Source organism: Quercus robur, chromosome 5, assembly GCF_932294415.1.
Source record: "Quercus robur chromosome 5, dhQueRobu3.1, whole genome shotgun sequence".
In the NCBI taxonomy this organism is placed as follows: Eukaryota; Viridiplantae; Streptophyta; class Magnoliopsida; order Fagales; family Fagaceae; genus Quercus; species Quercus robur.
The window spans coordinates 13,984,051-13,998,463 of NC_065538.1; the positions used below are offsets into that span (position 1 = coordinate 13,984,051).

At 36.4% G+C, this 14,413-nt stretch overlaps 1 protein-coding gene across 1 annotated transcript; it reads right to left on the reverse strand.

Annotated features, from left to right (window-relative positions):
• Positions 1-11,595: 11,595 nt before the first annotated feature.
• LOC126727843 (uncharacterized) lies at positions 11,596-12,411 on the reverse strand. Its single transcript, XM_050433753.1, has one exon. The coding sequence runs from the start codon at positions 12,409-12,411 to the stop codon at positions 11,596-11,598; it is 816 nt and encodes a 271-aa protein (XP_050289710.1).
• Between the last annotated feature and the right edge of the window lie 2,002 nt (positions 12,412-14,413).

A 14,413-nucleotide genomic window follows, 5' to 3' on the forward strand; every position in this document is an offset into this window, starting at 1 on the left:
TGAACGAAATAAAAAGTCTAAATATAATGACATTTCTTGAACTTGTAACAAATTACTTGTTTTTTTTTTTTCCACCCTATAATGTTTACTCATGTTGTTAATTGATTCTCGTTAAAATAACTCAAGACGATACATCCAAAGTATCATTTTGTACGATTGTAATTATATCCAACTTATTTTCTAAGAATAGTAAATCAATGAAAATAAGTTATACCAAATCAAGTTAGACTTGAGCATAAATATTACACTTAAATATAATTACATGCATATGCATGTATGCATTTAAAAATAAACCTAAAAATTTATAAAAGCTCTCGACACTATTTTGATAGTGCTCCAAGACACCCTTTATTATTCAATCATATAAAAAAAAAAGAACAACCTTTGACTTAGTAAAAATTCTAACTCGTGAAGATATCATTCGAGGTACCACACACTCAAAAGGCTAGAAAAACTAGTACGAGAAACTGCTATTAGGAATTTTTTGAAATGGAGCTAAATTTAGTGTATTATATTAGAAATAAAAATCATGTGTAAAAATCCAATTAATACTAAATTAAATTAATAAGTACATTTGGTTGCTAAACTCCATTGAAAATGCCAGAAGTTATCAATTGAGTTATAAGAAACTTGGCTCAAGCAAAGATCAAGCAATGAATAGCATGAAACCATTACCCTCGTCCAATAATACGGAATTAAGGACTGATTACGAACAGAAAACGTTGGAGTTAATTTGCAATTATTAAGCATTAATTACTCCAGCTGCAACATAATGGTATAATGAGTATTAACTCAGCTTGAGGCTATATAAAGCCAAGGAAGACAGGTAAAAAGACATGAACACACAACTGCTATACAATTACAGATTTTCCAAAGAGAATAAGCTAACTTAAACATCGGAGGGTCCTTGGTAGACTCCAAACCGATGCCCTTATCTATTAAGTGCTTTTTATGACACAGGATTTTCAGGTCATCCATCATAGTGACGAGGGACATACTGATGAGGTGAATTTCTGCTTCATCAGTACTGATAATTTCAATTATTTACTGGTAAAAAAAAAATTGTTGTGACCATCTAGGCTTATCCTTAAAAATAAAAAATATAAACTTATACGTGTGGAAAGCCCAGCCCATATTTGTTATTCATTCCTTTTATATGCTTTGTTTGAGCATGGATCTTGTGCTTTTGGTTCAAAATTTTCAAATTATTTGTGATTGAAAAGCTCTTTGAACATACACAATCAGAGTGAAAAAAATAAACAAATCTACACATGCTCAAATATAAAAAAAAAAAAAAAAAAACAAAGACCTACATAGTTTACTAGATCCATTTTTTTTTTAAAAAAATAAAATAAGTGGGTCGGGGCGGGACTGAGTTTGGATATCCAAGGGTAAAAACTCCAAAAGGAATCAAGTATGGGTATTTACCATTTATTGGGTTTTAGAGATGGATATCAATGGATAAAATTTTGAGTCGGGTTAGGATATACCCTACCTAAACCCAAGTTCAATCCATGGCTACCTTGTCCAATAAAACCTAAAAATTTATTATATTTAGAAATATTTTATTGGGAGAATGATAAAACAATAAATATTGTTAATTTTTCATATTTTCTATAAAAATGGTGTCAAAATTATTCTATTATAGTTTTTTAACAATTGCCTTAAAGGCATTTGTTAACATGACCCAAAAAAAAGAGATATATATATATATATATATATATATATATATATATGACTCTAGTACTCCTTTCAGAATAATTTTGTAAATTACCCCTTTGTGGCATCAGAGCCAAGTTGGTCGGTAATAGTTGTAAGTTACATTTCTATGCATTAATTTCAAGTACATTAATTTCAGTTTCAAGTTATTTTTAGATTGCATACATTTGGCCAGTTATACCGCCTTATTTTCAGTATCATATCATAATGTCTCCCATTCTCCATATTTTATTTTACATCTATTTTATGATAACTCTCTCCTTCCCTTTCATTTATTTCTAAATCTATTATATTTTCTCCATTCTCATCCTTGCTTATATTTCCTCTTTTCTAGAATTTTTGTGGTGGTAAGCTTCTTTCTATTCCCCTATTTAAAAATTCTGTATTATCAGTTTATGTTAACCAGTTATCTTCCAGTCATCTACTTCTTCCAGTCTCTGTGTTTAGCCCAACAATTTGTTTTAGGGAGGTATGAGTTTGACGTGTAAGTCCTGGAATCCTAAGCGAGTGGCCGTTTAGCCGGAAATGGCGTCTAAGGCCTAAAGTTAGGAATGGCAATCAGTCATGGAAAGCATCCCTTGAAATAAACGAAAGGTTAGGCACAATAATTTGGAGATAAAGGTGATTAGGATTTTATTACTTAACATAAATTTTGATCCAGAATTATGAATAATTTGTTTAGAAGTACCTCTTCCACCAGCTCTCGATCTTCCATCCCTGAGATTCCAGAAGACACTGGAATTCTCAATTCAGAGTCTTTGAAGTTTTAGACTTAGATTTAAACTTAGGAGATTGGAATATCCCTAAGGTCCCCACCAATTAGATCTATAAGTCTTCTTGGTCCCTTAAAAAAGCCTTTAAAATAGACTACCATGTTAAGACTATAGAACAATTTTATGGTATAAACAAAGAATATGAAACCCGTTACTTGTTTTCACCAACTCTAGTTGCACACCGGAAAGAAAGGCACAACTTCCTACACATAGGTCTTGTCCAGGTAGGAGTTAAACCCCTAATTAGAGAAGGATTGAACTACTCAATTCTCATGGCCCTTAGAGACACAAGGCACATCAGATTTGAGGATAGTCTCATAGGAACCATCCAAACCAATCTTAGTAATGGACCAGTCCATTTCGATTGCTTTCCCAACTTCATAGTCTCTCTCCATGACCCACATATCAGGAAAGCCCTCACCTTAAATATCAAGACCTCAAGAACCCTTATGGTACCAGGAACCCAATAGTTAGCCTTAATATATAGGGTTTACTACAAGTGTATCAGGATAAACCTCAATGTTCAAGCCCTTAACAAGAAACCAAAAGGCGAAACCACCCTTATCCAGTCCTCAACACCTGGATCTCAGATTCAAGTACCTAGAATCCTTAAATGGACAGAGGTCACATTCCCACAACATTAGACCTTGCAAAATGAAAATTATTCTCTTCAGGTCCAACACCCTACCCGAACCCCATATTTAGACTTTGTCCAACAGTTAACTGATGGATCTGTAAGGCTAAGTTTTGACCAGTCCAAATTTAGATTTCCTTTAGATCTTCATCAACCTAGAATGCAGTCCCCTATTCTCCTCAGAGACAGACTTGCATCCCAGTGTAGCTCATCCAGGCCTCCAACCCCTAGGAAAGACCTAGACCTAGAACTCCAAGGAGTCAAGACTAGATCCCAAGTTAGCACACCATGCTACACAACCAAACAAGAATCAGTTGTAGAGGAGGATGAAAACCACAATCAATCCTCTCTAACTTTGTCAGGCTTTGAGCAAACTAAACCCCCAGTAGGCCACTAGCTCAATGTCATGAAAAAGGATTTCACCCCAGACCATAAGTCTTTAGGTCATGATTTTGATTCTGAAACAAACAAAGCCAAAAGAGAAGCCTATAAGGCAAATCATACCAAGGAACAAAAGATAGAAGTGTACATTAAATGGCAAAGAGTTCATGAAAGAGATATCAGCAAATGTCCATTTCTTTGAATATTTTAAAAACCACTTTGAATGGCACAAAAAGTCTTATGTCATCACCAAAACAAATTGGACCAAAGAAAATAAGGAATTAGTCCGATCTAGTCACCCATCCCTAGGAAACATAACCATCAAGCACCAAGGCTTTGAAATAGTTGCTACTCCTTTTAGAAAACCTACCAGTGAGGATAAACCAAAAAGGCTATAGAGCAAAACAACTACACCAACCAATGTTTCGATGTCATAGGAAAACAGCTAGACAGAATAGAAGATAGGGTAGAAGCCAAGGCCGAAAACCTTGTTAAGCCCATCCCGTCTTTAGAAAAACCTTTAGTCAAGTTACCAGTAGCTTGACAAACCAGTCTCAGGTCCAAAGATAAAACCGCATTAGAAATAGTCAACCAGAAGTTAGAAAAACTAGTAAAAAAGGAACCAACTACCTCTTCGACTAGCAGAGACCCCAAGTTGGCCACCCTAGACATCCATATCGCTTCTAATAGCAATAGCAACAACACCTCTTCAAAATCTGAAGAGGAGATACGACAATTAGAAAACCAGTTTCAAGGTTTATAGGTGAACAAACTCCACCATCGTAGGGTAACCCTAACTAGTCTGGTATCCCAGACCAACACCCCCTGACCTCCAGTTTGAGGAAAAGAATGTTAGCAACCAATTCTCAGTATCTTCTAATAAACTCTATGAATGGAATATAGACGGATTATCAGAACAAGAAATCATAAATAAAATCCAACACATGACTATGGTAGCCAATAACTACCTCAATGAAGGTCACCCTCATACCGAAGTAGTTGAACTTTTGGTCTTAGGTTTCACAGGAAAACTTTTGTCATGTTGGAACCATTAGCTAACAAAAGAATCGAAGGAAGAGATCAAAAGTGTAGTCTAGAAAGATGAGGAAGGATGTCCAATCTTTGATGAAACCATAGGTCGAGGTGTCCTAGATGGAGTAAACACCTTAATCTATATCATTACAAGATATTTTATAGGAACCCCTAGTAACGTCACGACTAGGATACACGACTAGTTAAGTAACCTCAGGTGTCCTACCCTTAGTGACTACATGTGGTATGAAGATGTCTTTACAACTAGAGTTGTGCATAGAAGCGATTGTAACTCTCCCTTTTGGAAGAAGTTTATCAATGGCTTACCCAGTCTTTTTGCCCATAAGATTAGGGAAACTCTCAATAACTCCTCAAGTGTCAAAGATTATGATGACTTGACTTATGGAGGCATATCTAGTGTCATCCGCAGAGAAGGCTTGAAAATGTGAATAGACATGAAAATCTAGGACCAAGCCAATAAGGACGAGAGAAAAGCTAAGTATGAAGTAGGAAACTTCTATACTCAGTATGGCTTCCCTTCCATAACCCCATCCAAAAGGAAATATAGAGGGAAAGATTACCCTAGGAAAAGAACAACCTCCAAGTATTATAGAAGTCATAAGAAGGCCAATATCTTCAGCAAAAATGATTTCTATAATAAGAGCAAGAAACTGCAAGATTACCATAAAGGCAATGGTAAAAGAAAAGATTCAGCACGAAAAACATTCAATAATAAAAATAACGAATGTTATAAGTGTGGCAAGAAAGGTCATTTTAGGAAAGAGTGTAGATCCAAAGCTAAAACTTTAATCAACACCCTCCAAGGTGACCAAACCAGCAAAGATGAAATTTTCGAGCTCCTAGAACTCAACCACACAAACAGTGAGTTCTCCAATAGTTCTAGTGATAATGAAATCTTTTAGATAAACCAATCCTCATCCTCTAGAGAGTCATCCAGTATCTCTAGCAGCCCAGACATCAGAATAGCAAGTAAAGATAGTTGTTGCAAAAAGAAATCAATCAAAGTTCTTAGCCAACAAGAAGAGCTTCTCCTCACCCTAATAGACAAGGTTGAAGACTCAGTTGTTAAGGCCCAATACCTTAGTAAGTTTCAGAGCACCTTAGTCAGAGAAACAAAAGAAACCAAATCCAAACACCCTGAACCTCCAATTAACCTAGAAAAAATGTTCAATAGGTTTACCAAAGCTAAGAAAGAAATCATAGTTAATGACCATCAGCATGAAATCAAGGAAACCAAAACTGAGATCAGAACCCTCAAGGAAGAAGTTAAAAAGCTTGACCAGGCTTTAACCATTCTTAGAATTGACCACAATTTCCTTAATCAAAGAGTTGAGCATCAAAATAATACCGCTCATCAAGGTCATAATGAGGCAAGCCCCTCATACCAAAACCCTTCAGATGGTGAAGAAGAAAATGTCTATGATGAGTCAACCAATCCTATGGCAAACATGGTCTTAGAAGAACCAGCCTAGAAATATATAGATACTATCAGCAGAATTGATTTCCAAAAATGGCATTCTAAAGTCAATATTGTCATTTGCAAAGATTTTGAATTTGAAGTTATAGCCCTTATAGATTTAGGCATAGATCTCAACTACATCCAAGAAGGAATCATTCCCTCCAAGTATTTTCAGCAGACTAGGGAACGATTATCCTCAGCAAATGGAAGCCAAATGCAGATCAAATACAAAATCCCAAAAGCCCATGTGTGCCAAGACAACACATGCTTCAAAACAGCCTTTGTCTTAGTTAAGAATATGACAAACAGAGTAATCTTAGGAAACCCTTTCATGTGTCTGTTATACCCATTCACTGCAGATAGTGAAGGAATCACTATCTATCCTTTTGGTCAACTAGTTAGGTTCAATTTTCTTAGGAGCCCAGAAGCTCGAGAGATTAGCAATCTCCAAGATGTCTCCATCTCTAGAACCCTTAACCTAATCAATAGGAAAACCTAGCACCTCAAATACCTTATGGATGATTTAAGACACAAGAAAATTGAGGAATAATTAACTTGTAAGATCATACAAGCAGAAATTAGAGAGTTTGAGGAAAAACTCAAGTAGGAAGTTTGCTTTGATCTACCCACGGCTTTTTGGCATAGAAAGAGACATGAAGTAGCTCTCCCATATGTCAAAGATTTTAAGGAAAAAGATATCCCGACCAAAGCTCATCCCATCCAAATGAGCCAAGAAGTCATGGAATTTTGTTATAAATGACCTCCTTAGCAAAGGAATCATTAGGAATTCTAAGTCCCCTTGGTCATGTCTGGCCTTTTATGTCCAGAAAAATGCTGAGATTGAGAGAGGTGTACCTAGATTAGTCATCAACTACAAGCCCCTTAACAAAGTCCTAGAATGGGTTAGATATCCTATCCAAATAAAAGAGACCTAGTTAATAGGCTAAGTAGGGCAGTCATCTTCAGTAAGTTCAATATGAAAAGTGGGTTTTGGTAGATTCAAATCAAAGAGTCTGATAGGTACAAAACAGCCTTCACTACACCCATTGGATATTATGAATGGAACGTAATACCTTTTGGTCTAAAGAATGCACCCAATGAATTCCAAAACATTATGAATGAGATTTTCAATTCATTCTCTAGTCACTCTATTGTTTACATAGATGATGTACTCTTTTTTTCATAATCTATTGAGCAACATTGGAAACATTGCGATTGTTTCTCAATACAGCTAGGCTCAATGATCTTGTGATTTCAGCCCCAAAAATCAAACTTTTTCAAACACATGTTCGGTTCTTAGGTTTTGACATCCATCATGGTTATATATATATATGAGAAAAAATTCTAAATGAATGTAAATTTTTCTAAAATGTATAGCATGACTCGTTAATTCCTTGACACCAAAGTTGTCATTTTACAACTTAGAAAAGAGGTCACACATTATTAGACAGCCACCTTCTCAAAAAAAAAAAAAAAAAAAAAAAACATTATTAGACTGTCAAACACAAACTAATCTAAATTCTTTCACTCGGATAATTGATATTTTTTTATGCGAGAATAATTTGATAGTTTATACTTGATACCAATTTTGCCTTTTTTTTATTATAATTTAAAAAAAAATCCAACTAATTATTAAAAAAATAATTTCTAGGACAAAATTAAAAAAAAATATATTCTTAATGAAAATCAACATTCAACAACTAGTTGTGATGCTTGTAATGTTTTATTTTTAACGGAAATTACGGTAACTTCATAAGGAAGAAAATAAATACAAAACATCCTGAATTATAGACAACTCAATAATAGATGAATTTTCCTCTATCCAAATTTCAAAATTATTAATTCATTTGTAAAGTTGTGGCAAAATATGTTCTAGTTTATTTCCTTGTCGCCTCACATGCAGTAATTGGGTTGTTTTGAAATCTTGTTGCTTGTGTTGAATGCATGTGATGATGTTAACAATAACAATTGGGGGGGTGATTGAGCTAGTAAGAGCATCAGAGACAATGCATGAATCTGTCTAAAAAATGACATCCCTAAATCCAATATCCAAAAAAAAAAAAAAAGAAAAAAAAGAAAAAAAGAAAAAAGAAGAGATTGCTCCATCCATAGCTCTGGCTTGAACCTTTAAATGGCCTGATGGTAGCGATGGGTAGTGTTTACTTAAAGCTGGCCCTACCGCAACACCTTTATGGTCAAAATAGGTAAAATGAAGAGAAAAAATATCCAATTTTGAGAGAGAGAGAGAGAGAGGATAAAATTAAATTAGGTATTGAAATAAATTACACATCTAAGGGATGAAAGGTGTTGAGAGAGTGAAATGGTTGTCAAAAATACAAACCGAATTGAATCCAATGACCAATGATGGATAACATTTAGAATTTGATATTATGGGTGTAATGGAAAATTCTCACCAATTAGTGCAAATTACCCATTAAGAGATTTTGGACCTCCTCATCCATCACAATTGGCTGATGGTACGCCTAAGGCTAAGCCGTTCCCTTAAAAAAATTGAAATAAAACTTTAGAACACAACTTTATCTCTTTCTCATGCTCAAGTTAGATGACTACACCATTCAATCGAGTCCTCTAAGTTTTACTACATAAGCATATTTTGTAGCTAAAATTTGGGTTTTGGCATAAAAGTTCTCAATGTTCTCGTTTATGTGTATAACATCATACAAAAACATGAGCACATATGGAATGAATATTGGGAACTTTTATGCTAGACCAAGATATACTTATGTTGTCAAACTTTCTGACGCTCACCCTCAAGTTACAAAATATATTTATGTGATAAAGGTTAGAAGACTGAGCATGAAAAGACGAGGAGACCTTAATTAAATAAACTTGAAACTTAGAGAACCCGATTGAATGAAAGTAAAATTAAAGGATTGAATTGAAGTAACTTGGTCAAAGTTAGATGGTGTAATTCATAATTTAGCCAAAAGTAAAATTGAAATACTTATTAAAAAATACATTGTTAATAAATGGCTTCAAGACATGTAATTTTTTTTTTTTTTGAGGAAATTCAAGACATATAAGTTAAAATGTAATTTCCACTGAAATATTTTATTTAAAAAAGTGAAGTAAAAATCATACAATTATCAAAGATTCAAATATTCAAATAACATATTTAGCAAATGTTGCATTCCATTTTCCACGCCCATGAGCAAAAGAATTCATATGATACCATATATTCCAAGCCACAATTGCAAAACTAGCAAGATCATTTTTATCCAACCGTTGCAGCAAATTTGAGAAGACATCTTTAAACTCATCCTAATCATTTAGCATGGGATATAGAAAAACCTTGAATTTATTATGAAGTTGGAACCACCAAAGACCAAATAGTTCTCCATAAGTTCGTAATATTAGAATTCCTATTCGAAGAACCTGCCATAGCATAAGCAAATAGAGAACAAGCAAGATAGAAAGCACTATGCACACTAACTCCCCAGTCCAGAAAGTGGAATTCAAATAAACTTCAGAAATATAGACCAGAAAGTGGAATTTTCTTGATCACTTCAACCAGGGACGGACCCAGGATTTCAAGCCAGGGGGGGCCGGAGATTAGCGGAAAAATTTTCAAATATGCATCCATATAGTATCAATAAACTATCAACCAAGACAAATACTCAAAAATCATTGTTTCTTAATATATTAAGATACGATCATCTACCAACAAAAACAAAAGACACGAAAAACTATTGTTTCTTAATACAATCTTCTATGAAAAGGGAACTCAACGCTCTTTCAAATCTTCAAAATCATCTATAATTGAATCCAAACTAAATGTTGAAGCTATATAATTGAATCCAAAATCATTTTCAATGTATCTCTTGCTTATCTTTTATTAATAATATTCTCTTCTTACTTATCAAAAAAAAAAAAAAATGTATAACATCAAAATGTCCGCCAAAAAATCATTTTCCATTTTGTTTCGAAGGACACTATCGTCACTATGATTTTATTATGCACTACCAACAAACACTTTACCATTTTAATTCCTTGAAAGTTGAATCACTTTTCCTATTGCTGTGACTTGTCCCTATTTTATTGCACAAGTACCACACAACAAACAGTCAAACTCTGATATTTTCTCAAGTCTCTAGAGACTCTACACTCTCTTTTCTATATAATATAAGACAGATAGTCACAAATAAACACAGCCACAATTCACAAAGACACAAAGACAGTCACAAAGTCAAAAGCCAAAAAAAAAAAAAATAACACAAGCATTCAAGCACAGATTCACTAAAACACAAACACCACAAGCACAGATTCTGAGATTTTGAACTTTGAAGGATAGATTATATACTTGAGTCAATTGAGTGTGAAATGTGAAGCTGGAGCAAATCAAAGCCAACAGTGGCGTCACGGCGAGATCGGTGTCGCGTGGGTCTGCGAGATGGGTCTCGCGTGGTGGCGCGTCACGGCATGGGCAGCAGTAACAAGCTCTCACCTCGCGTTTTGGCGGCTTCACTCACGGCCTGGGCAGCGGCAGAGTCTCTCTCAATTTCTCGCCTCTCACTCTCTCTGTCTTGCCAGTTGCCTCTTAGCACTTACGTTTTTTTTTTTCTTTTGTTTTTCATTTTCCGTTTGGAGACTATACTCTTCGAACTATTGGCGCTGGTAAGGGTAGCCTGTTGCATTTTTTAACTTACCCTTTTTCCCTTTTTTTTTTTTTTTTTTTTTTTTTTTTTTTTTTTTTAAACATGTGGGTTGGCCGGTGAGTTTTGGACTGTTGAGTTTTACATGTGGGCAGTAGGCTGGCCGGCTAGGTTTTACAAATTTGGAGGGGGCCAAGTCTTTTTATTTTTATTTTTTGGGATGGTGAGGGGGGCCTGAGCTAAAATCCAAAGGGGGCCCAAGCCCCTTTCTTTCTATTTTTTGGAAAATTTTACATACTAACAAAATTTTTTTTTTTTGGGCCTAGGGGGGGCCCGGGCCCCCTTTGGCATACACCTGGGTCCAGCCCTGACTTCAACATCCATAGGAGTATAGTATAGAGCCCTATATGAAGGACGATGACTCAACTTTGCATTCATGAAACTATCATTTGGCAAAATATTTAGGCTTTCAAACTCAAACTAGAAGAGAGTCCTGGCTCATGAGAGTTAAGAATGCACTAGAGTGTATATTCATGAAATCACATTTCACATTCCACCTTGCTACTTATATGATAGCAAATTTTAGACCATCCAACCCAATGAATTCTTTTTTCATTTGCCTTCTGACCCCACCAAAATGAATTCATATTTCTTATTAAATCCTTACATAATTCTAATGGAAGCTTGAAACAACTCATAACAAAAGTAGGAATCGATTGTTCAACAGATTGAATCAATACCTCATTCCCGGCATTAGAGAGACACTTTTCCTTCCATTCGTTAATTTATTCCAAACTTTATTCTTCAAATTATTAAAAACTGGCATCCTTGATCTACCCACATTAGCAGGCAAACCCAGGTAAAGTTTCAAGAGCTTCTAATATGGCATGCATAGTCCCATAGAGTTTTTTTTTTTTTTTTTTTTTTTTTTTTTGAGAATCAATACGAAGAAACTTTATTAAATCAACCAAAGTCTATTACAAGAACATGATGAAGTTGTGGTGGAATATCCTCCATCCACATTGTAAGAGCATCAACGTGTCTAGCGTATTGAGCTAAATTATGGGCTAGAGAATTACTCGATCTGCGGGTGTGCGAAAAAGAAATACAAGAAAAACTTCCAAAACTTTGCTTAATAGAGGAAATCAAATGGCCAAAGGAAGTAAAGGACTCCTCCTCACTTCGTAAGGCTGAAATAATAAGCTCCGAATCTCCCTCGACAATAACAGAGGGTAGATGGAGTTCAAGAGCGAAAGAGATGGCTCGCACCACTGCCATCGCTTCCACTTCGTCTGAGGAAGATGGTAACCTGGTTTTTTCGGACATGGAGGCCATCACCCTTCCCTGGTGGTCACGAACAACAACTCCTAGCCCCGCTTCGTCTGACTCATGGAATACAGCACCATCAAAGTTGATCTTCAAGCTTGTTGACGGTGGAGGAGACCAGCTGGCGTTCTGTCTTGGCAAAGGACCTGACTGCATTCTTGAGGCCGGTATGGACTGGGCAAATGTTTGAAGGGTCTGTGAGGCTGAAAGGGTTACTTGGGAGAGTGGAAATGGCTTGGTGCTGGTTCGAAGCACATTACGATGGGACCAGATCGTCCATACCAGAGCAGCAAAGCGATCTGGACTTATATTCTCCTCCTGCACGTGACTCACCAGCTCAAAGAAATTTGAGAATTTCTTTGTTCTTCGAAACAACCAGAGAGAGTCAGCCTCCCACAAAGCCGCCAGCTCATGACAATCCCACAGTGCGTGCTGGACATCTTCAGTAGCCATTCAACAATGATCGCAACTGTCCTCGGCAAGTACCTTACGAGCAACCAGATTCTTCTTAACCAGGATGGCTTCTCGGCTTGCTCTCCACAGGAAATTTTTTATTTTGTTAGGCACCGGCAAGCTCCATAGCTTTTTCCATATACTCTTTCCATTATCCAGACGAGAGGCAACCAGCGGAGATGAAAATCTTTCTTTAGCTAGGAAGTTATATCCGGATTTAACCGAATAAACTCCATTTGCTGTATGAGGCCAGACAAATTTATCCTCAACATAGTTGGAGCTAAGTGGAATCTTGAGGATAAGATCAACTTCCAACGGAGCAAAGAAACCTTTGAGAATGTCTATATCCCATGTTCTAGAATGTTGATCAATAAGTGTGTCCATGGTGGCTTCCTGCATGCCTTCAAGAGTGGGTGACAAAATGCTTGGATGGTTAAGTGAAGGCAGCCACGGGGTATCCCAGATTCTAATTGAATCACCCCATCCTACTCTCCAACGTGCACCTTGTTTAAGGACCTCCCTACCTTGAAGTATACTACGCCATGCATACGATCCACTAGAACACTTCGGGGCATCCATGAATGAACATGTAGGAAAGAACCTACTCTTGAATACTTTGTGAAAGAGGGATTGCTTGTTTTGTAAAAGATGCCAAGCTTGCTTGGCCAAAAGTGCATCATTAAAGAGAGCCAAGTCTTTGAAACCCATACCTCCATTGGCCTTTGGTTGACAAAGAGAGTCCCATTTCACCCAATGAATCTTGCGTCTCTCTCCTCGTTTTCCCCACCAAAATTTTCGAATGAGGCTTTCAATGTCATTGCACAAGCCCAAGGGAAGTTTGAAGCAACTCATCGTGTAGGTGGGGACCGCTTGAACCATCGCCTTGATTAGAATCTCCCTTCCTGCTTGTGATAATAATTTTTCCTCCCACCCTTGCATCTTCCTCCACACTTTTTCCTTTATGAAATTAAAGCTTGCTTTTTTCCTCTTTCCCACAAAAGATGGTAGGCCAAAATACTTCTCATACTGCTTAATTTCTGGCACCCCCAAAGCCTACTTAATGTGCTCCCTTCTCGCCTCTGAAGTATTCTTACTAAAGAAGATGGTGGTTTTGCTTTTGTTGATATGTTGTCCGGAACAGCCTCCATAGATTTCAAGGATATCAAGAATTTTCTAGCATTCTTGTTCAGTGGCCCTACAAAATAAGGGACTATCATCTGCAAAAAGAAGATGTGTTAGCCTTAGGCTATTTCTGCAAAGAGCATAACCTTTAATATCACCCCGGCTAGCTGCTTGTGAGATCAGGCCATGGAGCCCTTCAGTGCATAATAAGAAGAGAAAAGGAGATAAAGGATCTCCTTGTCTAATGCCATGAGATGGAGTGATCATCCCTTTTGGTTCCCTATTAATTAGAATGGAGTAAGATACTATTGTAACACAAATCATCATCAATCTCACCCATCGATCATCAAAACCCATCTTCCTCATAACGGCCTCTAGATATGGCCACTCCACTCTATCATAGGCCTTACTCATATCAAGCTTGATAGCCATATAATCATCTTTTCCTGAGTGTCTCTGCATGCTGTGTAGGGATTCAAAAGCTACCAAAATATTATCTGATATTAGGCGACTTTTAGTAAAAGCACTTTGATGTTCAATAATAATATTTGGTAAAATCCTCTTAAGCCTATTTGCTAACACCTTTGAAAAAATTTTGTACAACACATTACAAAGGCTAATAGGCCGGAATTCTGAGACATACTCCGGATTTTTAACCTTAGGAATGAGTGTAACAAAAGTATGATTAAGGTTAGCAAGCAAAGAGGCAGAATTAAGGAAGTGAAGGACCGAAGAAGTTACCTCATCACCAACCAAATCCCAATAAGTCTGGTAAAAAAGAGGGGGCATACCATCTGGGCCTGGAGCTTTGAGTGGGGCCATTTGCTTGATAGCTTCCTGAACTTTCCAAGCATTAAAGGTAGCAACTAGCTGGGCATTC

Excerpts from the sequence above, each read along its gene's own strand:
- LOC126727843 (XM_050433753.1), bottom strand. The coding sequence starts at position 12,411 with ATGGCTACTGAAGATGTCCAGCACGCACTGTGGGATTGTCATGAGCTG.